Source organism: Myxocyprinus asiaticus, chromosome 4, assembly GCF_019703515.2.
Source record: "Myxocyprinus asiaticus isolate MX2 ecotype Aquarium Trade chromosome 4, UBuf_Myxa_2, whole genome shotgun sequence".
NCBI lineage: Eukaryota > Metazoa > Chordata > Actinopteri > Cypriniformes > Catostomidae > Myxocyprinus > Myxocyprinus asiaticus.
This window is the reverse complement of record NC_059347.1, coordinates 40,667,079-40,692,143: the sequence shown is the minus strand read 5'-3', so window position 1 is coordinate 40,692,143 and position 25,065 is coordinate 40,667,079. Positions and strand designations below refer to the sequence as shown.

Genomic DNA, 25,065 nt, shown 5'->3' with positions numbered 1-25,065 from the left:
TTATTTTTCCATTTTATATTTATTTTATTCGCACACTGGATTACAGCAATTATACATTTTTTTAAACATATATCTTTGTTTGAATTCAGTTCAGATTGTAGTTTTTTCACAAACAATATTGGAATAATCATTAAAAGTATATTTGGTGGTAGAAAACATGGTGAAAGCAAATTAAATTGGTCATACAACATTTTAAAGCCTTAGAAATAATATATATTTGTATACAACAGTGAACAGGACAGGTTACATTGGTTTGCTTGTCAAAGACATGCTTCCTCTTAAGCCAAGATGTGCATTCCCTTCCTATTTATTATTTATTTTGAGAAGAAAAAAATAATTCTTGACGCTGTTGTTGGTTTTCATCACACTTCGTAAACTGGACTGCATCTGTTCTTTCGAGATTCCAGTAATACAATAGTATGATTAAATATTAGCTGTACATGATGGACACAGCAGTGCAAAGGACAGAATATATTTCTATTTAGGTCATAGTCAATATTCATGAATCTACAGAGAATTTACATATTGTATGTGCTTAATGCATTACGCATTTCGTAACAACTCTTCCTTTAACATGAAATGGTTCACAGATATGTTCACAGTAAAACTGGACGTTTTGCTGAACCCAACCCAGCAAACAGAGCAATATTGGAAAGACCATCAGACCCTGCAAGATCTAACTACATTTTTCTACAAAAGATTTCCCATTTTCTTCTAAAACATATATTTTCCTCATGTTAATGTCTTCATCTTGTAAAATAGCTCCATAACTTACTGTTACAATTACAGTACGCTTAGTTCACATTCAGCATTTTTCACAATAGTTAGAAAAGCCCTCAATTTGTTTAAAACAAAGGTCCTATACAATGTTCTAATACTTTTATTAGACTGTTATTGGTCAGTATACTTTTAAAAGTCCACAGAAAAAGACGACTGACTCATATTTTAAATGATCACTTATGCAGGTAACCATTTAACTAACCCACAGAGCAAAAGCTGATGGGACAACAAACAATGAAAATAGCATCTAGTGTTATTTTTACACACATACAAAATATAATACTGCTCATATATTAGAATCATATAGTGAAATATATATAATGTGAAGAAAGGTCCCTTTGTAGTAGCAAAATGAAGCATGCCACTGTCTTCACGCAATGATACAAAAATTATTACAGGGAATTTCAAGCCAGACACGTCAAACAGAAATGAAGCTCAAAAATCCTGTAATAATATCTGCTTCATTACATCTATGCCACTCTTAAGTGGAACTGGGTTCCTTTCATTTGTTTAAAGTTTGTCGTAAAACCTTTTTGAAGGTTAGATCTGCTACATTTTATATTATCTGCTGATTTTCAGATAATTCACATCCAAAGCAAGAATTCTTTGTTGTACAAAAGATAAAAACATAAATGAATAAATAGAGAAAAAAGATTGTTGTTCAAAAATCCACAGTATTTTTTGGTCCAAAGTGACATGGACCACTTCAGGAGATTGTGTTTTGAAAATGGCAGTGAAGAGAGAGAATATGGTATTAAGAGATGCAGTTTACAGCAAAGTGCAACAATGATCAAAAATGTGCCACTTTTGTACCACCAGCTTTGAATTCTCCAACAGTATTATTTATAGTACTGCATTTTATAACATAACCTACTTTTTCAATCGTCTAATCTAAAAATACAAGTAAAAGATATGTTCTGTGTTTGTTCTAACAAACCTCTTTTCATATGGGAAAACATCAAAACACTACCAAAATCCATCTAAGGTGGAGGTAGAAAGATATGTACTGCATATGTATGTAACATAATTGTGTCTGTATAGTAAAAACGAATGCATTGTTCTATGGTCTAGAACTTTTCTTTTGATAACACTGAATAATGACCTAATGTGGGTGGAGAAACAGAACTCTGTCTATACTGTATATTTACATATTTCACAAAAACTTGCTTAGGTATGTGCAAAAAAATTGTGTGTGTGTTTGGGCCGAGTGTGAACTATGTGGCAGTGTGGGTTTGCTCCATTATGGTTGATTTTGGCACAGTGTGTCCATAAGTGTTTCAAATCCAGTGTGCATATGTCCATGTTGGGTGGGTTTGCACAAATGATGGTGTTGTTGGCTCAGGTGGGTGAAGAAGCAGCAGCAGCTTTAGATCATCAGGTCTGTTTCAGAACCAACCACCTCCTGCTCTTCCAGTCTGCAAAGTCTCTCTCTCTTTTTGCCTGTCAAATTCGCTTTCTCTCTCGTTTGTTCACTTTCACACGACTGTGCTCACAGAGGGGTCAGACAGGTTGAGCTGGCCGGTAATATCCGTGGGATATGGCTATAGATGAGGAAGAAACAAAAAAGGAGACAATATTGCCCTTTATTACTACAGAGTAAGAACTTCTATATAATTACATAATCCTAAACATGTTTGTCCATGGCTGTGTTTGACCAGTATTTAGTTAATATTGTTATGACGGAGGTAATCTCTCCACCCACTGCAGGCCGTGTGTACCTGTCATCTAGAATAATTTGGCCACATTTCAAAAACAGGCAGACACAAAGCTAAGGCCTTCCCGGACTTTGTTGTGAGATAAATAGAGTGAACGAGGTCATGGATTCATCATTTCTAAATTGCTTCACAAGGCTTTATAGCCTACTTACAGGATCATTGCTCGTGCTTAGTCTAAAATTGAATATGCTTCATTAAATGAGCACCATAGATCATGATGTGAAAATCTGTCTCCACAAGAACCCTGTAATAACACAAATGAGAGCGCTCTGTCTCCTGGCCCATGGCTAATAATTTACCTGACCTAGAAGTATTGTCACCATAGTAACTGTCCTGATAAAATCTGAGGGCCGGAGCTGATATGCAGCACAAGGTGCAGTGCATTCCAGTCCACCAGAGGTTTTGACCTTAATATCTCTCAAGGCCATTTGATGTCTCTTAATTACATTTTTTCTACAAAATAATTATACTAAAAGACTGATTTATTGTGATACTCTCTACATAGGAAAATAATATCTGTAGAAATGGCTAATATCTGATTAAATCTCCTGCTATGCTCGCTAATTTTTGACCCATTTAAGTGTTAAAAACAGAAACAAAAACCTAATCTTAATCTTGAATTTGGTCAAAATGCTTTTGGATTTTCCACAACAATGAATAAACAAATGAATATGTTATGATACTTGTTTATATTTATGAAATGTCAGGGTGTTTTGGGTGGTTATTGGGGTGTTGCTAGGTGGTTGCTAGGGCACTACTAAATGTTTGCTTACTGGCCCAACTAAAAAGAGACCATCCCCAAGTCTCTATGATATCCTGATCCCTAGATATGTGTGGGGACCTTTTTGAATGGATGTCTTTGGTTTTTGCCCATTTTTCGTCTGTCAGCCAAACGTTTATGTTTTGAAATAAAAAGCTTTTAGAATATAAATTATGATTGTGTGTTACTTTCAAACAGATACAATGAATAATTGTTCCAATTGACAGTTTTTTTCCACTCAAAATGAAGGCTTTACTGTATTATCTAATGTAAAAGAATAGCACCACCACCGACATGTAGGTGGCGCTCATCCCAGATGAAATGCTATGTATTATGGATGAAAAACAAGTTTATTTAATACTCATGTTTATAAAAGGGAGGTGTGCTGTATATCTACTGTACTCTACCGGGTCTTTTTTGACCCGAACAGGATTTTTTTTTTTTTTTTTTTTACAAAACAGAAAGGTTAAGTTGCTACATCATAGTCTGGTGGCATCTTTGAGGCTTATATTTAGGGTACATAGTTTAGGGAATATAGCCAAAAATGTGCCTTCAGTGGGTGACGTGATACACTCACTCATAACAAAGTTTTTATGGTGTTCCCAGTCAATTCTGAGTCATAACCACAGCGCCCCCTGTCTACAAACAAGTGAACAGCATGACAGAGTTCTATTCTACAACAACCAGAAGGATCATGCTGGTAGAGGAAGAGAGAGGCAGTGTAGCATGTGGTGTGGACACCGACATTTAAAACGCCATTCAAATCCATTTATAAAAAAAACACTGATAGAAAAGAAAAGGATGATTAGGACTGAGATGGGTAAACATCAGTTCAAGGACTGTTTTATTTGATCTTTAATCTGCTCCTATTCTACCTTCATCTTTTGAAAATACATTATAAAATCACATCATTGTTTTGTTTAAAAACTGCATATTTTACCAGCCCCCTCACATCTGTGTGTTGTAAGCCATATTACTGAGGGAAAACCAACTGAGAGTATAGGAAATGTGAACTACATGGATGCAAATGATTTAGGAATTCAGAATGTAATAAGATTAATGTAAACCTTTGAAAAAATGAGCTGCCAATCAGCATAATTTTGTACATGAGAGATTAGTTGTCTTACAACAAAGTCCCAGGTCAATCATTGCCATACCCCAAAACTTTCAAGTGAGCAATTAGAATTCCATCTAAAACATTGAAAGTATTGCAATTAAAAAGCCTTTGTTAAAATAGATGCTGGCAGGTATGTTTATACTGAATCCTCAGAGCACTCCTTATTGAACCTATGGGACCAAGGATAAACAGTGAGCATTAACTCATTTGGGAATATGTGGAATTCAGCTCTGACAGTTCAATACATAGTAAATGTAGACCCAAAACCCATCTGAGGACCATTTCCTGAAAATGAAAGGGAAAATGTTTTTCAATTCATAGCACTGCAAAGAAAACACTGGATGGTTAAAAATAAACATAGGGATCTTGGTGGAGCAACCCTGCTGGGGGAACAGCCCAGGTTATTTTAGCAGCACTTGTTGGTTGTCCTTGGCCATTAACGGAGATACCGTGCATTGTGGGAGGCATACAGGGTGACTTTGTGACACCAACCACATAAAATGGGATGACATAAAGAGGATGAGGTACATGGAAATAATTGGTACAGGACCAAGCAGTGAGAGGAGACACAAAAACACATAAAGAAAGGTGAAAATAAAAGGCGTAAATAGAGCAGAAAGTAAAAGTCACATCGAGGTTAGGCACAAGAGAAAGATCAGCACAGGCGCTTGAAAGGAGAATCTACCTTGCCCCCTCCAGCAAGGTCAAACCCACAACCCCTAAAATAAAAAACCCTAAACCCCCAACCTTTCGTCTGTTCCCTCTCCACACTTTCCCAGCTCCTAGCGGCTACATCCCTGATTGGGCTTTCCCAACAGATGTCTGGATGGAGTATAGATGACTGACTGACAGACATGTGGCCATGACTGTAACTCCATGTGTGAGGGTGGAGATAGTCTGAGATGAGACGTTGTTTTGAGAGGAAAGATGAGGTGACAGGAGAAAGGGAGAGAGTGAAGAAACAGGGCAGGCCAAGGAGAAAGAAAAGGAGAAGGAAAAGAAAGAGAGAGAGAGAGAAAGATAGATAAGAGCGATAGAAGTACAGGCAGGGCATCATTTCTTAATCTCCTTACCGTGTCTTTGGACGACCTACGTCTCTTGATGTTGGAGGCCAGGTTGGTACTGATGGACCTAAAAGAGGCTTTCTTTTTGGGGTCGGGCTCTGCTCTACCACTTTTCCTATCCTAAAATAAATATACAGTATATGTAGAACAATTATTTGTATTCTCTGGAGGAGTGTGTTTGGTTTAAGTCTCCAACCATCACCACCCATGACTATTACTAAATCTACTGTACAGCACTACCTTGCTAATGCTACTAGTGCTTAATTTCTGCATCCAAGTCAGTCAAGCTTATTTCTTTTCTTTTTTCTTTTTTTTTCTTTTTTTCTTAATTAACATGGTGTCTCCTGTCCACTCTCCATCTCCATCCTGGCTTGGAGACAGAATTGTGCTTTCGTGCATCCACAGCGCTCTACAAGGAAAGAGGACACTGGCATAGACGGGGTGAGAATGTGAACAGAAAGTCTTACTCTTTTACAATCCTGACACTCTAGAGAGGGGAGGAGGACTGCTGTGGACAGTGTGATCGAACGACACTCATCCACAGTTCTACGACTCCATAATTGAAAGCAAAAGCATTAGCAAAGGAATAAAAGCAAACTGAAAGTAATCGGATGGAAAAACAAGGCTCCGTTTTTAAAATGATAAGATGTTATAGTGTTTTAGGGGAAATGAACAACTCATCAATAAACAACTGAAACTTAACACAGTCCCTTGGCATTATACCCCAGTGAGAGTATAATGGTCTTACGAAAGAAGGAGGGGTGTGCAGGCTCATAAGAGGGGACGAGAGCATTGGGAGTGGGTAATGAATTCAACCAGAAGAAATGCAATACATGAAATCAAAAAGGGAATGCAAAATGAATGACATGACAGTTGACCTTGGCTGGCACCGTCACTCCTTCACTGACTAGCAGAATTGGACCTGGATTCTGGTTTCTGTTTGGCTGCTTTGTCCACATATTGTTTGATCCCTTCAGTGAGCTCGTTCAGAACTTATTCTGATAAACAGTTAACCAAAATGTGACCATCTGCACAGCACTTTATTATACAACAATCCAATGTATAAATTTACCACAAAGAGGTTAGTGAACCATGTAAGTTAAAAGGATAATTCACCCAAAAATGAAAACACTGTCATAATTTACTGTATTAATTACAACCTGTATTACTTTATTCCATGGAACACAAAAGTAGATTTTTGGCATTATGAGGGATGGGAATTGTGAGGAATTTAGCAATCCTAGCAATACCAGTTCCTTAAAGGAACAGTTCACCCAAAAATTAAAATTCTAATTTTCTCATAATTTACTCACCCTCATGCCATCCCAGATGTGTATGACTTTCTTTCTTCTGCAGAACACAAAAAACACATTTTAGAAGAATATCTCAGCTCTGTGGGTCCATACAATGCAAGTAAATTGTGTAAATACATTTTTAAGTGCTTTTTTATTATAAATCTCCACTTTCACTTTCCTAAGCGCTCTTCTCTCCTAAAAGTTCTTCTTTTTTTGTTTTGGTGATTCGCATTCATCATGCATATCACCACCTATAGGCCAGGGAGGAGAATTTATATTAAAAAAGGACTTAAATACTGATCTGTTTCTCACCCACACCTATCATATCACTTCTGAAGACATGAATTTAACCACTGGAGTCATATGATTACTTTTATGCTGCCTTTATTTGCTTTTTGGAGATTCAAAGTTCTGTCTACCATTCACTTGCATTGTGAGGACCTACAGAGCTGAAATATTCTTCTAAAAATCTTTGTTTGAGTTCTGCAGAAGAATGTCATACACATCTGCATGGCATGAGGATAAATGATGAAAGAATTTTCATTCTTGTTCCACTAATGATACTTTTAGTACTTCTAAAGGAAGAAATATTTGTAAATAAGAAATGCAATTGTTATTGAATTTACTGCTCTCAGTAAACTGGTACAACATGATGAGATCAATATTTTAACAGATTCTTGCTAATGGTATGTTTACACAGACTTTTAAATTAAGATATTTTATTATTTTAATTCTTTCATTTTGATAAAATATCACAAATTAAACAAAACTCATAATGTGTATCTTTAACTACACATTGTCATATCACCAAGCATCCAGTAATTAGCCTGATTAAAGTCTCACAAGCCTTAAGTACACATAACACAGTACCAGTTCTGCTGGTAAGAATAATATATTCAGGAGGAAGTGCTGTACATGTTTTGCCATGTATATTCAAAAGAACTGACTCATAAGAGTCATTAGTTCGAGAATCAGACTACACTGGTCGTGCTGTATATTTCGTTCTGCCGATTTAGTAGCAGTGTTTGAGCACCAATGAATGGTAGTGCAGGGAACGCTCTACCGAGTATTTTAGCACGTGATGCATCTGTAGCAACGGAAGAATTGTTAACGGAACCGAAAATATTTTAGTTTTTTTTTAATGGAACTTGGCTCCCAACCCTAGGCAGATTGTTAGTCTCAGTCGCCATTCACTTTCATTCCATCCTATTTCTGTACAATGAAAGTGAATGGTGAAGGAGGCTGTCATTGTGCCTCACATGTTCTTCTGTGTTCCACATCAGAGACAAATTTGGGTTTGGAACCACAAGAATGTAAGTAAATGATGCCACAAATTAAATTTTTAGGTGAATTATCCCTTTAACATTTCTCTCTAATATAACCTACATAGCCAGCCATACTGCTTCTGTAAAGTGCATTTTACTGTTTTAAATTCTTACAGCATTTGTAAATTATCAGTCACCAGTCGGCTCTCTCAAACAACGTTGCAAAGAAAACAAGACACAAGAAAAGCCCACAGTAAGATTTTTTCATATATTATGTTTGCATGTAATGCATTCTGTTTTCTGTAGGTCATCAGAACAACTGGGGTGCATAGACAGGGTGACCGCACAGGCTCCTTTAACCGTCAGTGCTCTCATCCATTGCATTTCAAAGCCCTGTGTTGAGGTAGTGCCTCTGGAGTGGGCAAAGTGCTCACATAACATGGGCTCCTGATCTGCTCCTGGCATGCTCTGTTTGAAATGCAAATGCATCCGGGGCAGATCTGACTGTTCATGCATTCAGGAAACAGTTGTGTGTATGGCGTGAGATCGTCAGGCTTTTGCATACATTGTATGTGCACCTGGAACGAGCTTGTCAGTTTTTATGCGTAACAATTCATTTTAGATTTTCAGGAAATAATTATTCACAAGTGCACTTGGTTGCCGTTATCACTTGTAAAATGTCCATATTTCCACATTCTTGAAATCTGATGAGGCTTACATGGACAATGGGCTCACTTGCAATTAAATTATATAAACATTATTTTTCTTTTCTCTGATAAACAGTGAAAAAGTGACAAACTGAAAAAGACCTTGTCCGGGGTCAAATATAGTTATGCATTTTTCTCAAATTATGGGCCAGCAAAAACGCCAGACCTTTAACTCAATGTGGGCAGCACGTGTGGGTGTTTTAACCACGCAACATTGTCTTGTGACTCAAGTAGGAGGTAAAGCCTTAAGGTTAAAACAATTAGCTCTTTATCACACAACTGTGTGATTTATGGAAGTCAGTCAGATATCTCTCAGCTTTGATACTGCACCGACACTTAGTCCATTGGATAGTTAATCTACTTTGCTTGTGGCTGAAATGTGCCTACTTAATAATGGGTCTAAAGTAACAAGGCCATGCTTATTGACTTGCATCCCATGCAACACACTTGGTTGCTTTTTAACACACTAACTTTCACAGCAGTTCAGAAGAATGGAGCTGTGGTTATGTGCAGGCCCAGGCAGAATCTGCAGATTTTTTCACATTTTCTGCACTGATTTTGTGGGGAAAGTCTGCACGTGTAATGGATTTAAGAGTTCTGGAGTAATGGAGTTGAGAGCACTACACTTTTACCAATAGCTGCAAGCATAATCAAATTATCCAAAATATTTAACAAACAAAAATTTAAGGGGCAGGGCATGTGTAAAACTTTAAAAGAGATGGTCATTCCAATTGTGTAGATTATTTCAAAGTTCTGGGAACAGATTCCAAGTGGGCCCGCTCATGTGTCATTTGCAAGCTAGCCTGCTCATTCTCATGAGGGTTGCCCTTGTTACTTTCCACCAACATACTGGCATCATGTTGGCCTGTGACCCAGCATGTATGGATACAGTTGGAGGCCAGCAATGGACAGACACTGATCTGTACAGGGCATAAGGACACTCTGATCCCCGCTGGAGCCCCGTAGAGACATTCAGCCGGCCTGCTCAGCATGCATCTTCCTGACTCCACAGCAGCATCGCAGGCTCCTTTAGTATGTGTGTGTGTGTGTGTGAAGATGCTCAGTAAAAGCAATGCCACTGACAGTAATGAGGCTGCAGGAGCTGCTTAATCATGCTGTGCATTTTGATTGGAGTGTTAGAGATGTGCCTTTGCATGGAGAGCCACTGTTGTTATTATTATGTGGAGTTATTTTGGACACGTGTGTGCTATTACATGGCCAAATGTCAAAATGTATGCATAGGCCTGATATTCTCTTTACCTCTAGGCAATATCTTACTACTGTGGCGTTATATTTATTTTGCGGATATATAAATCACAGTCACACTGTATTATAGCCAGAACTTAACTGTGGATCACTTGGTAGAGTTTATTTGCTTTTTTTTTTTTTTTTTTTATGTGCTAACACATGCTCTAATGTAAAGCTCACTGTGATCTTTTAACCCCTTTGTAACCAATATTTATCAGAAACTCTTCAACAAAGTTTACTTTACTGCATGCACCATTTACTGTTCTGTTCAGGGTTCCCACACCTTTTGACAAATTCCATGACATTAGAATATCCATGTCTTTTCTAGTCATGATTAATAGATAAGGATTTTAAAATAAATTTACAGTGATTGGGCTCACAACAAGCAATTTGTAGCCAATGGAATATTTTAGAGCCAAGCTTAACTAAAAAAAACTAATAATCACTATAGAATTGTCTATGACTTTCCCATAACTATTTAGGATTTTATACATTTCCATGACTTTTATAGGCCTGATATTTCCAGGCTTTCCATGACCACAGGAACCCTGTCTGTTTTGACATGCCTTATTGAGCTGTTATTTTTGAGTGCACTGTTTTGGGTGATGTGTAAATATGTGCCTCATCATGACCTCTGAGGCGCACTACAGACTGATGATAGACATGGGACTAGGAAAAACCTATGAGACATCTTCGTTCTGTGGCGGATACCAGTGGCCAGCAGCAGAGCCTGGCCTTTTATTGGCTCAATAGTTTCCTGCAAGAGTTTTGAGGCGGGAGGCGGCTGTACCTGTAGGTTCTTCCTCCAAACGTTAACTGCGGCAAAGGCCAGCTGCATCTGCTTCCTACGAGCATCCTTGTGTCGCTTGTATGCAATCTCAATGAAGATGAGGAAGATCCCGGCAACGATGCCACCAGCCACCAACATAAACACGCCTGTGTAACAAAAAATACACAGTCCAGACAGTCTTCAGAGCAACAGACACTGAATGCCGTTTTCAACAAAAAACAAAAGCATTATAATTCATTTGAGTTCATTTATTTAAAGGCATAGCTCACACAAATTTTTTTATTCTGTCATAATTTACTCACCCTCCCTTTGGAAAAATGCTTCAGTCACCACTCATTTTTATTGTATTGAAAAAAGATGCAAAAAAAAATAGAATAGTGACTGAGGCTAATATTCTGCCTAACATCTCTTTTTTTGCTCCATTAAGAAAGTGAGTCGTGTGCGTTTGGAACAACATGACGGTTAGTAAAGAATGTAAAGAATATAAAATGATATTTTCTCCCTGTAAGAGGTGGACCATACCTGCCATATTCTCGAAAGTGAGTGTAGCTGGTGCATTGCTTCTGGAGTCACACTCCTGATATCGGACCCAGGTTTTATCCAAGTCCTCCATAAAGCCATTCTCATGGGAACTATTTATTTAGAAGCCAGAGTCATCAGTCAAACAATCCGTTATTCCAGAAATAGAACAGCTGACAGATTGCACTAGCCTAGGGATTAGCTCAAAGGAACAGAAAAAAAGATAAAAACAAATGCAAGTATAGTGATGTAGATGATCAGTCTTTGATTGAGATTACCTGAGAATGGCCAATGAGACGTTTTGCTTCCATGGGCTGTCTTTACGCATGCCAATGCCAAATCCAGAGCGGAAGAACAGCTCGCCTGTGGTGACCAGGTCACATTTTTGCGAGGCCTCAAACTCCAACACTGCTGAATCCCATATAAAAGCGTGGAGTTTGCTATGGGGAAAGAACAATTATATGGAACACACAATGAGTATTGATTGTATCTAAGTCAAACTACTGGCTTAAAGATTTAGAATTTAGAACTCCACAGCAGGATGAGTACATATTTAACAAGATACTCTGGACCTTTACAAGATTTTATTTATTTATTTATTTTATTTTATTTTATTTATTTTTTTGACCAACAGTTGAAAACCCATAAGCATATTTTAAGTGGAGATAAGTAGAACTCATCACTGGAGATTTTAAAATTCAGCAAAGGAAAAACACAACTTCAATCTGCCAACTGCTCCTGTCTTACCCTTGTAGAACACAATCGCTTGTGAAGGTTCTTCTATAAAATACAACTCCCTACCCTGCTTTGTATTCAGCAGCAACACTGTACTTAATCAAGATAAGCACAAGTTTAGCCTCACTCTGCTCTTCACACACTTGCTGTGAAGAGAAGAAAGTGTTCACCCATCATACTGACTGGTAATATTTTCTGTTACCAATTTCCTGGTGAGAGCTGCATCAATATCTATGCCAGGCCTATTTGGGTAGTGTTTAAACTCGGAACATTCATTTTATATTGTGATTTTAAAACAACTACTGTTTTTTGTTTTTGCTTTTGTGTGTGTTCTCTCTTCTTCGATTTTTCCTATTTTGTACTGCATACCTCTCTACTCTTTATTGCAATAATAACAAATAAAAATAAAAACTATTATATAAAATAAAGTTAAAAACAAACAATGGGCCCAATTTTAAGTGTGCTAAGCACAGTGCTATGCGATATGTCATAAGCGGCATGTCAAAGGGCATGGCTATTAAGTTTTGGTGTTTTTGTTCAAGCATGTGCTAAGTCCAGGAAAAAGTGGGTTTGGCGAAATTGCGCGCATAAAGCGCTAATGGGCTCGGTTAAGTGCAATTTAATTCTGAGGTTTTTCTCCAGTTATTCCACCATCTGCAACCCTTCCCTGTCAAGCACCAGTGATAAACAAAGACAGCAAATTCATAAAAATTTGCTAGTGTAAATAGGCTGTATACAATGAATTAGAAGAATAGAAATATGGACTTACGTTCTTTTGTGCATTAACTGCATCCTTGCTGAATGTCTGGCATATTTCTAGAGACGTGCTCCTTTTATATGCATGAAAAATGTTTTTTTGTTGTTGTTTTTGCACGCAATTCACTTGCAAAAATTAAACACAAAATACTTAAAACAAAAATTATTTCTACATTCAAATTAGGCTACATTTCAAACTAAACTAAATATAATTAAAACAATGAAGTGGTCAAAATGATCATATATAACCACCTCCCCAAATGCAAATATTTTACTCTCTCCAACTTCTTCCACCAGCCCCTTTTGCAGTGACTTAAAAATCACTGTACGACAACAGATGAAAAAATCCCAATACAAATTAGATAATAAATTCAGTTGTAAATAGAAACATAATAATAATAGAAAAATAAACCATGACCTCTAGAGAGTACAGATTTTTGTTTCATAATATAGCTACAACAGTGATTGTCAGGGACATAATTTGATGTTCCATTATATTTCCAGAGACCTGCTGGTGGAATCTCCATACTGCAAATGCAGAAACTGAGTTTCGACTTTGCGCTGAAATACAGGTGCTTGTGAAACATCTTAGCGCAATGACCTATTTTTTGGAAAATAGCAAATTGCGCTTTGCGCCACTTCATTAACGTACAATACACCAGCGGTTTACACGCCTACAACCACAAATAGTGCAAACACTCTTACCCATGCCCACTTGCACTTTGCGCTGGCACGAAAATTGCCCTTAGAATTAGCGCTCGGTGCACATGGCGCTGCACCTAGCGCATTGATGAAAATAGAGCCCAACAGGTGTTTTTGTCAGTATTATCAATATTTACATGTCAATACACATGTTTTGGCAAACAAAACCTCAATAGTTGGTTCTAAGGGTTTTAAAGGGGTTGTAATGGTAAACTGGTTGACTGACTTGTCTCGCACGGCCTGGATGGCTTCAGCGGCGCTCTCGTAGTTGTGCTTTTCCATGTGGCGGTACATGGTGCTTAGCTCAACTTGACGCCGGAAGTAAATGTCCACAGAGCTCTGCTTCACTGTGGCGTAGATGAACTTGTCTGATGGGTTTCGCAGCTGAAATACAAGGTTACAGTGGAACTGTCTAGATGAACTGTGAGACATACATGCTGTACTGTACACAATAATTCAAGTGACAGTTTATTCCAAACACCCTAAAAAATGAAGTAAACTGATGTTGGTGTCTGCAATTTAATATTTTGGGTATGTTTGTCTCAGCAGTTCCATAAAATATTTCTGAGAAGAAAATACTATGGGAACAGATGCAAACCAAGGTAAGTATGACATAAAAAATGTGATGTCATATTGCTGTACACTCACAAAAGCAAGAATAATACAATTGTAAATCTAGACATTAATGTGTCTTTAAGGTTATCAGAAAATAGCATTCAGAATAAACGTATTATAGACTGTTGATTTGTAATACATTATTACTGTATTTATTTTAATGACCGCAACAAAATTACTTTCTCATTCGTATGTTTACATTTAGGTGAACTATTCCATTTCTAATTTTATTTGTTGACAATTTCAGCTCAGATGATGGAATTAACATAGGTTGTCACAATGAAAAAAATTTAAATACTAACTTTGAAACGAATGACCCCTAATTATGTGTTTTTGACAAGCTAAATTACCCATGGTGTGTTTCTATAGTGTGTGAAATGTGAAATATGCATGCACAGTAATTAATAATCCTGTTTGATATTCTGTTTCATAACATGCAAAGCTGCTTCATATTTTGTGCTCACCCTAGGGTCGTTGATGCCGGTAATGCGCTCCTCAGGCCGATCCAGCACTAGGAAGGCTGCCAAATTGGCAGTATAGGATGCAACTATAATCATAGCAAAACCAGCCCACACCATACCTAAAATCCTTGCTGAAAAGCTCCGTGGGGCACCTGCAGGTATATACAGGAGGTAAGAGAGATAAAGAATTTGTGCATGCTGCAAAATCAGTCCAATGTGGAGTCAGCAATATTTCCACCTCAAAGAAGTGATAGACTGAATAATAATCTCTTTGCCTATGACTACCTTCTCCAATACCGGAGTTCAGAAGTACACCCCAGGAGAACCACATAGCAGAGGATAAGGTGAGAGCATCTTCTTCTTCCTCTTCACTATTCACTTTAAACCTTCCAAATGGGCTGCAAAGCAAAGCGCATATCAGCCAGAGACACATGCTTAAAACTCATAATTCTGCCAAAACTCTACAATGTTCTGCAAACGTTAAAATCAAGATATATTCTTAGACACTCTTAAAAATAAAGATTTCAACTAGAACCAAAAGTTTTCACAGCTTGATGCCAAAGGAGAACCTTTGTAAGTTTTAGAAAGAGTATTTTATTCTCTAGTTCTTTAGAAAACCGTCTTTGTAGTGGTGCATTAAAGAATGCAGAAACCAATACACTAATCTGAAGAACCTATAATGTAATTTCAAGAACTTTTTAAATCCCATAGAAGCATCCATAATAATAATACAAGTATTCTTGTTAATTAGAACAAATATAAATACATATATATATATATATATATATATATATATATATATATATATATATGTATTTATATTTGTTCTAATTAACAAGAATACTTGTATTATTATTATTATGGATGCTTCTATGAAATTTGTGCTATGTTTAATGAGATGTCACTAAGACATCATATACTTTATTAGTTTTGTAATGAGCAAGAGGAGCAATACAGTTTTTTAACCACCGTTCCATATATTGTTGTTGGTATATTAAGAAAAGTTGTTCCTACTTGAAAATTCTAATAAAAAAAAGTAATCAAAAGTAAATCAAAACTTGTTGCTCTTATAAGGATGGTACATTTTCTTGCTTGCATTAGAGTGGCATTAAATAGTACGTTAGTAATAATGGAGTGACTATTTGCACTAGGTGTAAATAGCACCTGCCACACAGAATGGCTATTTTCACTCAAATAGTCTGGTGGAAACTGAGAAATTGAAGACAAACTGCAACCCAGAATGTCGCTTCAATGGCATGGTGTGTATAGACAGTAGGAATATGCTTTTTCGTGCGGCAGGACCTGGGTTTGATTACCCCTTTTGCCCCAGTTTTTCCCATCCAGTTTACTGTCTCCACTCTTAATATTTCCTTGAATACTACTTAAAAAAATACGTTTAAAAAAAAATTATATAAAGTTCAATTGCCTCGCAATGATTTGGTCACGGTGACGGTCCATGAGTTGAGAGAAAATTAACCATGGTTTTAATATAGTAATATTGTAGTAACCATGGTATTACTACAGTATTATGGTGTTAATATTGTAACCATGTTTAATTTTGAGGTTACTATGATTTTACTACAAAATACCATGATGATACTATGGTTACTGTAGTAAAACCATGGTTATTTTTTGTAAGGTTAGGTTAGGGTTAGGTTTAGGGGTAGGGATGAGTGTAGGGTGTCTGTGGGCACTCTAAATAAACACAATAAACAATAAACATGTTTAAAACAACAACAAAAAAATGTGTTTAACAAATTATCACAAGGTTCGAAGCAAATGAATATAGAATTAATAAATATATTCCAAAAAATTATAATTTAAGTGCTACTATATCAAAAAAAATAATGCAGCACAAGCCTATTTGTAAAATTCTTTCATATTTACAATGTTTTCTGATGTTAAAATATTTCACATTGTAAGATTGTACCTTTTAAATATTTATGTATTTACACATTTATTACACTTACAACATTACTACATTTTGTAACATGTTTGTTTATAAACACGTGTGCTATTTACATAGAGCTGACATTGATATGTATAACAGGGGTAAATTGGTACTGTCTCTTTAAGAGAACAAGCATATACGGTTGAGTGAGAGCACATTAAGGAGAGAAGTTGTGCAGTTGTTTGCCCCTCATCCATGCAATGTTTGATTAGAAATATTTTTTTTTTTTTTTTTTTTTTTTTTTTTGATCACCAACTGTCTGTAAATAACAGAAAGGATTTTAAAAGAGACATGAAATGAAAATGGGTGCCTGGGTCTTGTCTGTGGATACAAAATACAAGGAACGAAGCAAAAGGAAACTTTTACTTGTATAATGTGTATGCCTTGCTTGTACAAATATTTATTGTACACGTTCTCAAATTCAAATCTACAAGCTCTCCAGTTTTGCAACACTTTTACCTTCTAACAGACGTCCAACAGGCACGTTACTGGTCTGTAGCCATGCTTTAAAATGGAGAATGTTGTGAAAACAGTACAGGGAAAAGTTTAACCAAAATCTGAGTTGACGTTGTTAAATACAGTGTAAATAGGTGCGTCTCAATCAGCTCCCTAGTTCAGTAGTCAGGGCACTGATCAGGGAAACAGCCATTTTAAGGGCTGTTTTAATCACAAAATCCTTCCAGTGCACTGAAACTTTCACTCCCTAAAAAATCCCACAATGCACCGTAAAATCTAGTAAGCATCGTCGCTCACTATGTTCCCTTACTGGAAATGTCATCATGTCTTCTGAAGTCTCTCAAGTCGTTAGAAGACGGGCACAAGTCCAAGCATTACTTTCTGTTTAAAAGAGATATTTTTTGTAATGTCTTTCATTCATAATTACCATGAAAGGGAAATCTTTTAAAATTTTGAGTTGTTAAAAGAAGGTTTAAAATACACTTTATATTTTTTTTACACTTTTATATATTTTTTTCTTTATTTAATGTAATTTATCCTTTATAATAACACTGTTTCAAATGCTGCTTCAAACGCTCAATCATCATTCATCATCCCAAAGCCACCCAAAATCACAGGACTTAATGACTACAGACCCCGTCGCTCTGACATCTGTGGTCATGAAATAATTTGAGAGACTGGTGTTGGCCCACTGAAGGACATCACTGGACCCTTTCTAGATCCCGTTCAATTTTCTTATCGAGCAAACAGGTCTGTGGATGATGCAGTCAACATGGGATTGCATCATATCCTGCAACATCTGGACAGACCAGGGACATATGCAAGGATCCTTTTTGTGGACTTCAGTTTGGCTTTCAACACCATCATCCCAGCTATTCTCCAGACTAAATTACACCAACTCTCTGTTCCCACGTCTATCTGTCAGTGGATCACCAGCTTTTTTTTTTTTTTTGAGATTGGGGAAATTCACTTCCAGCATGTGTACGATCAGCACTGGTGCCCCCCACGGATATGTGCTCTCTCCACTACTCTTCTCCCTGTATACAAATGACTGCACTGCCAAGGACCCCTCTGTCAAGCTCCTGAAGTTTGCAGATAACACTACTGTCATCGGCCTCATCCAAGATGACGATGAGTCTGTATACAGAAGGGAGGTTGAACGGCTGGCTCACTGGTGTAGTCAAAACAGCCTGGAGCTGAATACACCCATAACAGTGGAGATGATTGTGGACTTTAGGAGGAACACCCCAACATTGACCCCCCTCACCCCCTAAACAGCACTGTGGCAGCAGTGGAGTCATTCAGGTTCCTGGGCACTACCATCTCACAGGACCTGAAGTGGGAGACCCACATTGACTCCATTGTGAAAAAGGCCCAGCAGAGGTTGTGCTTCCTTCGCCAGTTGAGGAAATTCAACCTGCCACAGGCGCTGCTGATACAGTTCTACTCAGCAGTCATTGAGTCTGTCCTCTGCACTTCAATAACTGTCTGGTTTGGTGCAGCTATGAAATCAGATATCAGAAGACTACAAAGGACAGTTCAGACTGCTGAGAGGATTACTGGTTGTCCCCTGCCCTCTCTTCAAAAACTGTACACTTCCAGAGTGAGGTAAAAGGCTGGAAAAATCACTCTGGACCCCACTCACCCTGCCCACTACCTTTTTGTACTGTTGCCTTCTGGCAGGTGCTACAACATTTACATTTATGCATTTGGCAGACACTTTTATCCAAAGCGACTTACAGTGCACTTATTACAGGGACAATCCCCCTGGAGCAACCTGGATTTAAGTGCCTTGCTTAAGGACACAATGGTGATGGCTGTGGGGATTGAACCAGCAACCTGATTACCAGTTATGTGCTTTAGCCCACTACGCCACCACCACTACAAAGCACTGAGCACCAGAACCGTCAGGCACAGGAACAGTTTTTTCCCTTAGGCTATCCATCTCATAAACAGTTAAAATTGCCCCATTGAACAATAATTAATGTTCAATACACAGCTTAGTCTATTTATATTTATCCAACGTACCATACCTCTTCTGACATTACATTCCCTTGTTTCTTTATATATGTATATATATATATATATATATATATATATATATATATATATATATATATATATTGTCCTATTGTGTATTCCTATATATACTTTATTTTCTATTCACTTTTTATTTTTATTCTATTTTTTATTATTATCTCTGTCTTGTTGCTGTATTGTTTGTGCACTGGAAGCTCCTGTCACCAAGACAAATTCCTTGTATGTGTAAGCCTACTTGGCAATAATGCTGATTCTGATGCTGAGTCTACGTTTGAATATTTTCAATGAAAATGAACAATAGTGTCATTTATACAGTAATGTTGTTGATTAATAACAGTTGCGCTTCAATATGCGAGCTCGTTAATGTATCGCAGGTGATCGAGTCATAAGTGTCCCAATGTTCAGTGGATATAGTGCCAGTGCCCGAATTCGTGTTCACCATATAGTATACAAAATTTGGTCGCATATGCAAGTGATTTACTCGCTATGTAGACAGCTGTAGTGTAAACAGCATCTATCACTATTTGCACTTGGTGCAAATAGCCACTGCCAATGTCTTGAAAATGTCTTCCTTTACCTGAAACGGTCTAATAGGTAGAGCATCACCGCCACAACATGGACCGATAGACCCACCAGTAACCACAGAGTGCTCTGAAAGGGCTGCATGAACGAGTCCAGCGTACTGCGTGGTATTTCCTGCAAAACAACAGCTTTATCCAACACCACCCACATTGCCACATGTATCACCATATTGAACATGAAACACAGTCTACATCTAGGCTGATCAGTGGTGTATTAATAGATTTCACTGTACTCCAGAGTCAATTAATTTATCACAGCTTTAATTGAGTATAGAGATAATCCCACTTCAGGGAATTCAATTAAGTGAAGAAAATGTTATGCTATTTCCGGCACAGAAAATCATGTTCTCAGAGGATTTTGTTGTGAAAATTAATTACATTTCAGTAACTTTGTTTTAAACTTGAAGTTAAAACTTTAAATGAAATTGACCCCAAATCTGTTATTTTCTCTTGCATTTATTTTATGATTCATGTAATTCATGTAGTGGTAGTGGGGGCGTGGTTAAGCACCGATTTGAATGGAGAGCAAGATCAGGAGATGGGAACGGTAAAGATCATCACCTGTCATTGATTGTCTCTAACAGCTGTTTGTCATTGTAGTGAGAGTTGGAGATGGATGTAAGAGTGAGCCAGATGCCAGTGAGGCAGAGAGAGAGAGCTATCACACACACCCCGAGACTGTGTTAAGCTGTGTGCGCTGAAAAGCGTGATTATTGAGCGAAGTGATGAAAAGCCAATTTTGTGTTATAAAATAAATACCGTTCGAGTTGGATTCGCCATCTCCCTCTTCCTCCTTGCAACCCCATTACGAACTTTGTTACACATGTCTACTGCTTGGCTTTGTCACACTAAATAATGCAGTTTTCAAGTTTGTACTGTACATTCAAATGATCATCTGTAGGTCATCTGTTGGAATTTTACCTTTTTGACAAGTATTGTGAGCCCCTGGTACTTGAATGGTTTAGAGAACTCTATATACTGGGCTCGTTCATTGTTGATTGTAAGTGGAGCCACAATCATGTCTGCCAAGCCACTCAGGAGTTCTCCCATCATGCCATTCCACTCCTTCTTGTTGCTGTTGTTTACCTGGTATTAGGAAAATAACATTAAGTAATTTGTAAAACTTTACATTGTGAAATGCTGTTGATTCTTAATGGTCAAGGAGGACTTAAAGAAAAAATGGAAGTCTTGTGACTTCCAGTCAATGTTTATTATTTTTGAAGCCTACTATATGTACTCCTTAAAGTTGACAAAATTAACTTTAAGCACATTATCCTTTCAAAATGTACAGTCTTTCTCTTCTGGAAAAACTGAATCATGTTGCACTATACAAAGAATTTTTAGCAAAGTAAAAATTGTAGTACATCATGGCTGTAATATAATTAAACCATATTGGCTATTTTCAAAAAGGGAATGTATGTCCCACACTAAATTCTTGTTTCAATAGGAATACATCAACACAGGACAGAAAAATGATAATGCAATTTCATTAGGTCTTTAAAAATCCCAAATGCTCAGAGATGCAGGCATACTTTTACTCTCCTCAGCTTAGTTGCATGCCCTTGGAAAAGGCATGCAAAGCTTCAGGCAAGGTGTTCCAGGTGAAGAATCAATGAAGTAATCATATTACTCACACGCTCCTGAGTGCCAAATTTACCATCAGCCACTAGATGCACTTCATAGGTAAAGTTCATTGTCATTGCAAGTTTGATCAAGAGGTCAATGCAGAACCCATAACAGCACTGAGGCACTATGGGGCGACCTAAAGAGTTACATAACAGAATAGAATAGAATAGAAAAGACTTAATATTTGTACAAAAACACTCGTGGTACAAAATACAACAGACATACAAACATCATGAGGACAACATGGATTTATGCACAGCAGCATCAGCAACAACCTCCATCACAGAACATACTGTATATAACCCTTGATGTTTTGAAACATCAGCTCCATTCCTGCTTGGTGTCAGACTCCACTGCTACGTGTTGCTGAGTGATGATGACTAACTGCAGCTGGTGCCAGACAGATATCGCTTCAGTCTACTACTATGGACTTAAGAGGATGAACTGATGCCAACTCCAACTGTAAGACATGTTATACTTCATGTCACACTGCCTGAACCTTGGACTTAGGATGGACCTCACTGAACCTCACCGAAATGATCTGCAAGTTGCACTGCGATGCACCTCACTGATATCTGCCTGTATCACCTTGGTCTAATGATGGACTACACTCTTAAAAAGAAATACATAGACTATCAATTAATTGCCAATAAAAGCCTTCATCAGCCAACTAACAAAGGACAGTGCATCTATGTGAACTTATGCAGTTAATCCAGGATGGACCTCAAAGACATTAGTTATTTATCTTACATGTACAGTTCATACAAAAAAATTTTAAACACTGTCCCTTAACACTTACTTAGTTTACTAATTTTAAACCATGACTTGCACTACACACAAAAAAACTAATACTGGCCTTATATTCATGCTTATGTTTAGCTAGAGGGGAACTCAGTGAGCCTGGTTTCTCCCCAGGCTATTTTTCTCCATTAACCAACATCTTATGGAGTTTTGTGTTCCTTGCCACAGTCGCCTTTGGCTTGCTCACTGGGGTTCTAAATACAATTATTATTTACTTATTAACTTAATTATTTATTTTTATACACAATTTACAATAATTAATCAAACTACACAATGGTGACTCTAAGACTTTATAGATATTACAGTTTCATTTTCTGTTAAATCATGATTTTCTGTAAAGCTGCTTTGAAACGATGCATGTTGTGAAAAGTGCTATACAAATAAAAATGACTTGACTTGATCGCCATATAGACAAAGCATTGTGAATACATTAATTTGGCGTCAGTCATCGTACAGTATATCGCACAACTCCTTGGACCCTTATTGAATATTGGTCATAATGTGCAAGATCTTAATGGCCATAGGGTGGAATGAATTTTTGGAATCTGTACAATCTGCACTGGTGAAGCCAGACAAAGAACAGTTTTAATCCACAATGTGCACAACTCCTGAGTCTTGCTTGTGATGGTTACCTGGAATGGTCTCATTGGGGCCAGTGCAGATCACTTTTTTAATCAGGACTCCATTCACAGTGTACTCTTCCTTGCAAGTTCCATCACGTAGAGTTGGTTTCACATAGACAAAGGGCTCTTGATGAATGGTGACAATCTACCACAGAAAATAAGGCCAATGCTTTAATCAGAGCAAACTAATAACTAAATGATGCAATTAAAACCCTACAATGATTTCACTTTTTTAAGTGGTACCTTTAATCTTGTCGACATCTGATAGCCTTTCGGCTTTTCGGTTTCTCCTCCTGGCCAAATGATCTTCCTCTGAGTGTTCATTACAACCTGTAATGCATTGGAGATAAACAAAAGCTAAAAGATGCTAAAACATCTTCAAATTCATTAATGGACACTTTTATAAAATTACAGTGTGTTATTGTATAAATGTCTAAAAGGATTTTCACAGCATGTGATGACGTTTCCACCTTATTTAGCAACATAAATCTAGCAATTTGTTTATATTTGAATTTTCTTTTTTTTATAATTTAGTGTCTATTTTTAACAGTATTCTATTATTTTTGTTATATTACCCTAGGTACTGTATTAATAAAAATGTATTAAATTCAAGACTGCTGTGATAGGGTTTCAAATACAGTTCCATCAGTAATACAGTTTCTTTCTTTCTTACTTCTGACAGCTTTTTCCCCCTCTTTTGTTAAGTCGTGGAAATGTAATAGTGGATTTTTTTTATTTTGCCGTTGGAGCAAATAGGAATGCAAACATAAAATTTGCTGTGGTCTCCCATCCACCTCTATAGAAGTTATAGTTGACTTCCACATTTCAAACCCAGAAATGTCACAAGGGTTCATTATTAAAACAGCACAGCAAATGTTTGCCCTGAGCAGAAGTATAGCTCATTAAAAAGACTCAGCCGATTTCATACTTGCGAGCCGTTGTAGACGCCCACTTGAACCAGTCTGGATTTTTGGTAGTTCAAAATGCTGTAGTGGGCGAACCTCCTGTCTCCGTCATCATTAAACTCCACGCGGCCTGTCAGGCCATCTGGATACTTGGATGACATCAGCACTCTATCACATCAGAGGGGGCATTTTAGAAATGGCACAGAATCTCCATTTAAACACAAAGGAAGACATTGATGATGACTGGAAGAATGACAGTTTACCAGATTCAGAAGATGGGAGATGCAGGTATGTCTAGGAAAGAAATGACGACTGTCTAGGGGACGGATAAGAGGTGTTCTGTGGGGGGTGCAGATAATGTGCAGGCACAGACATAGGAGAACAGATATGACACCTGTAGGGGTCTTTAAAGGGATACAAATTGGTGCCACCAGATTTCACAAAGCCAATGTAATCAACAACTTAACAGGCTTGATATGTCCTTGCACTGAATCATTACTCAATCGGATTTGATTGCATGCCTTTTTTGAAGAGTCAAGGCATGTTTTTAAAAGACTAGACTGTAGCCATATTTTTTCTTGCTACTAAGGCAGTTTGCAATTTCAATATTTGCGGTGTGAAAGCTCCCACTCTTGTCAGTGTCAGTGGTAATGTATGATAATGCATGATAGCAAATGTATGGTTTGTTGGAAATCGAATGCAAGCCAGCACTCATCCCCTGGCCTCACCGTTTGAAGAGTGGGCCAGTCTTCCAGATGTTTGTATTGCCAACACAGCCTCGTGGAGGCTCTGTGATATTCTCCTTCTCAAAGAGCTCCTGGATGGACTGGGCCACCACAGCCACCGCATCGTAGATGTGTGCAGACTCGTTCTTGCCATTGATAAGCTGAAGGCCGAGCAAGCCTACCCAGTTGACAACATTACATGGTGTTGGCCAGTGCCTCACAACACTACTTTCACTTCAACATCACCTCAAGACATACTCATAATAAAGAAATCCAAGAATTACCAAAGAAAGAAAAAAGCGTGCATTGCATATGAAGACCAAATTGTCTAAAGACAGACAGAAGGACTGTGAAAGTCATGAGGGGTTAGGACAGGGTCAGCATTGAGCAGAATGACATGAAGTTTAACATGGATGTGTATAAAGAAGCCAGGAACAAAGAAATGCAATTGCCGCTTACCATCGAATCCACACCTCAATGTGGAGGTAGCAAAGCACCACTTACAATAAAAACTCATGAGAGTCAAACCTTAAAAATGTATGCACATTGAAAGCAATATGGATTACCACAACTCTCTATTGCATCATTTGTTGTCTACTGAAAGAAAGGACAAACACTCAAAAATGAAACAAATTAAACATTAGGCATAAAGCACAGTACAATGAGTAAAGAATCACTGTGTTTTAAAACCTTTAAACATAGAGATGTTTAAATGTTTAAACACGCAAGTACAGCACAGACACTGATCTGTCGGTGGGGACTGCAAATTGTAATCGTATAAAAAGCTTAAGGCAAACATGTTCAGTTTGTTAAACAGCCTGGGAAAGA

General features: G+C 37.5%; 1 protein-coding gene across 4 annotated transcripts in view; it reads right to left on the bottom strand.

Annotated features, from left to right (window-relative positions):
- The window catches only part of LOC127439936 (glutamate receptor ionotropic, NMDA 1), a 33,084-nt gene continuing 8,019 nt past the window's right edge, over nucleotides 1-25,065 (bottom strand). For 2 of the 4 annotated variants that reach the window (XM_051696237.1, XM_051696238.1), the window contains 15 exons: nucleotides 24,241-24,415; nucleotides 23,536-23,680; nucleotides 22,851-22,937; nucleotides 22,617-22,752; nucleotides 21,192-21,319; nucleotides 20,479-20,643; nucleotides 19,554-19,672; nucleotides 14,815-14,927; nucleotides 14,533-14,681; nucleotides 13,680-13,837; nucleotides 11,539-11,700; nucleotides 11,264-11,373; nucleotides 10,742-10,887; nucleotides 5,446-5,556; nucleotides 1-2,321 (listed from right to left, as the gene is read on the bottom strand). In XM_051696237.1, the coding sequence (XP_051552197.1) occupies nucleotides 2,256-2,321; nucleotides 5,446-5,556; nucleotides 10,742-10,887; nucleotides 11,264-11,373; nucleotides 11,539-11,700; nucleotides 13,680-13,837; nucleotides 14,533-14,681; nucleotides 14,815-14,927; nucleotides 19,554-19,672; nucleotides 20,479-20,643; nucleotides 21,192-21,319; nucleotides 22,617-22,752; nucleotides 22,851-22,937; nucleotides 23,536-23,680; nucleotides 24,241-24,415 (1,970 nt within the window). In that variant the 3' untranslated portion in view covers nucleotides 1-2,255. The remainder of the gene's footprint in view (nucleotides 2,322-5,445; nucleotides 5,557-10,741; nucleotides 10,888-11,263; nucleotides 11,374-11,538; nucleotides 11,701-13,679; nucleotides 13,838-14,532; nucleotides 14,682-14,814; nucleotides 14,928-19,553; nucleotides 19,673-20,478; nucleotides 20,644-21,191; nucleotides 21,320-22,616; nucleotides 22,753-22,850; nucleotides 22,938-23,535; nucleotides 23,681-24,240; nucleotides 24,416-25,065) is intronic. The other 2 variants (XM_051696239.1, XM_051696240.1) reach the window with 1 other exon arrangement.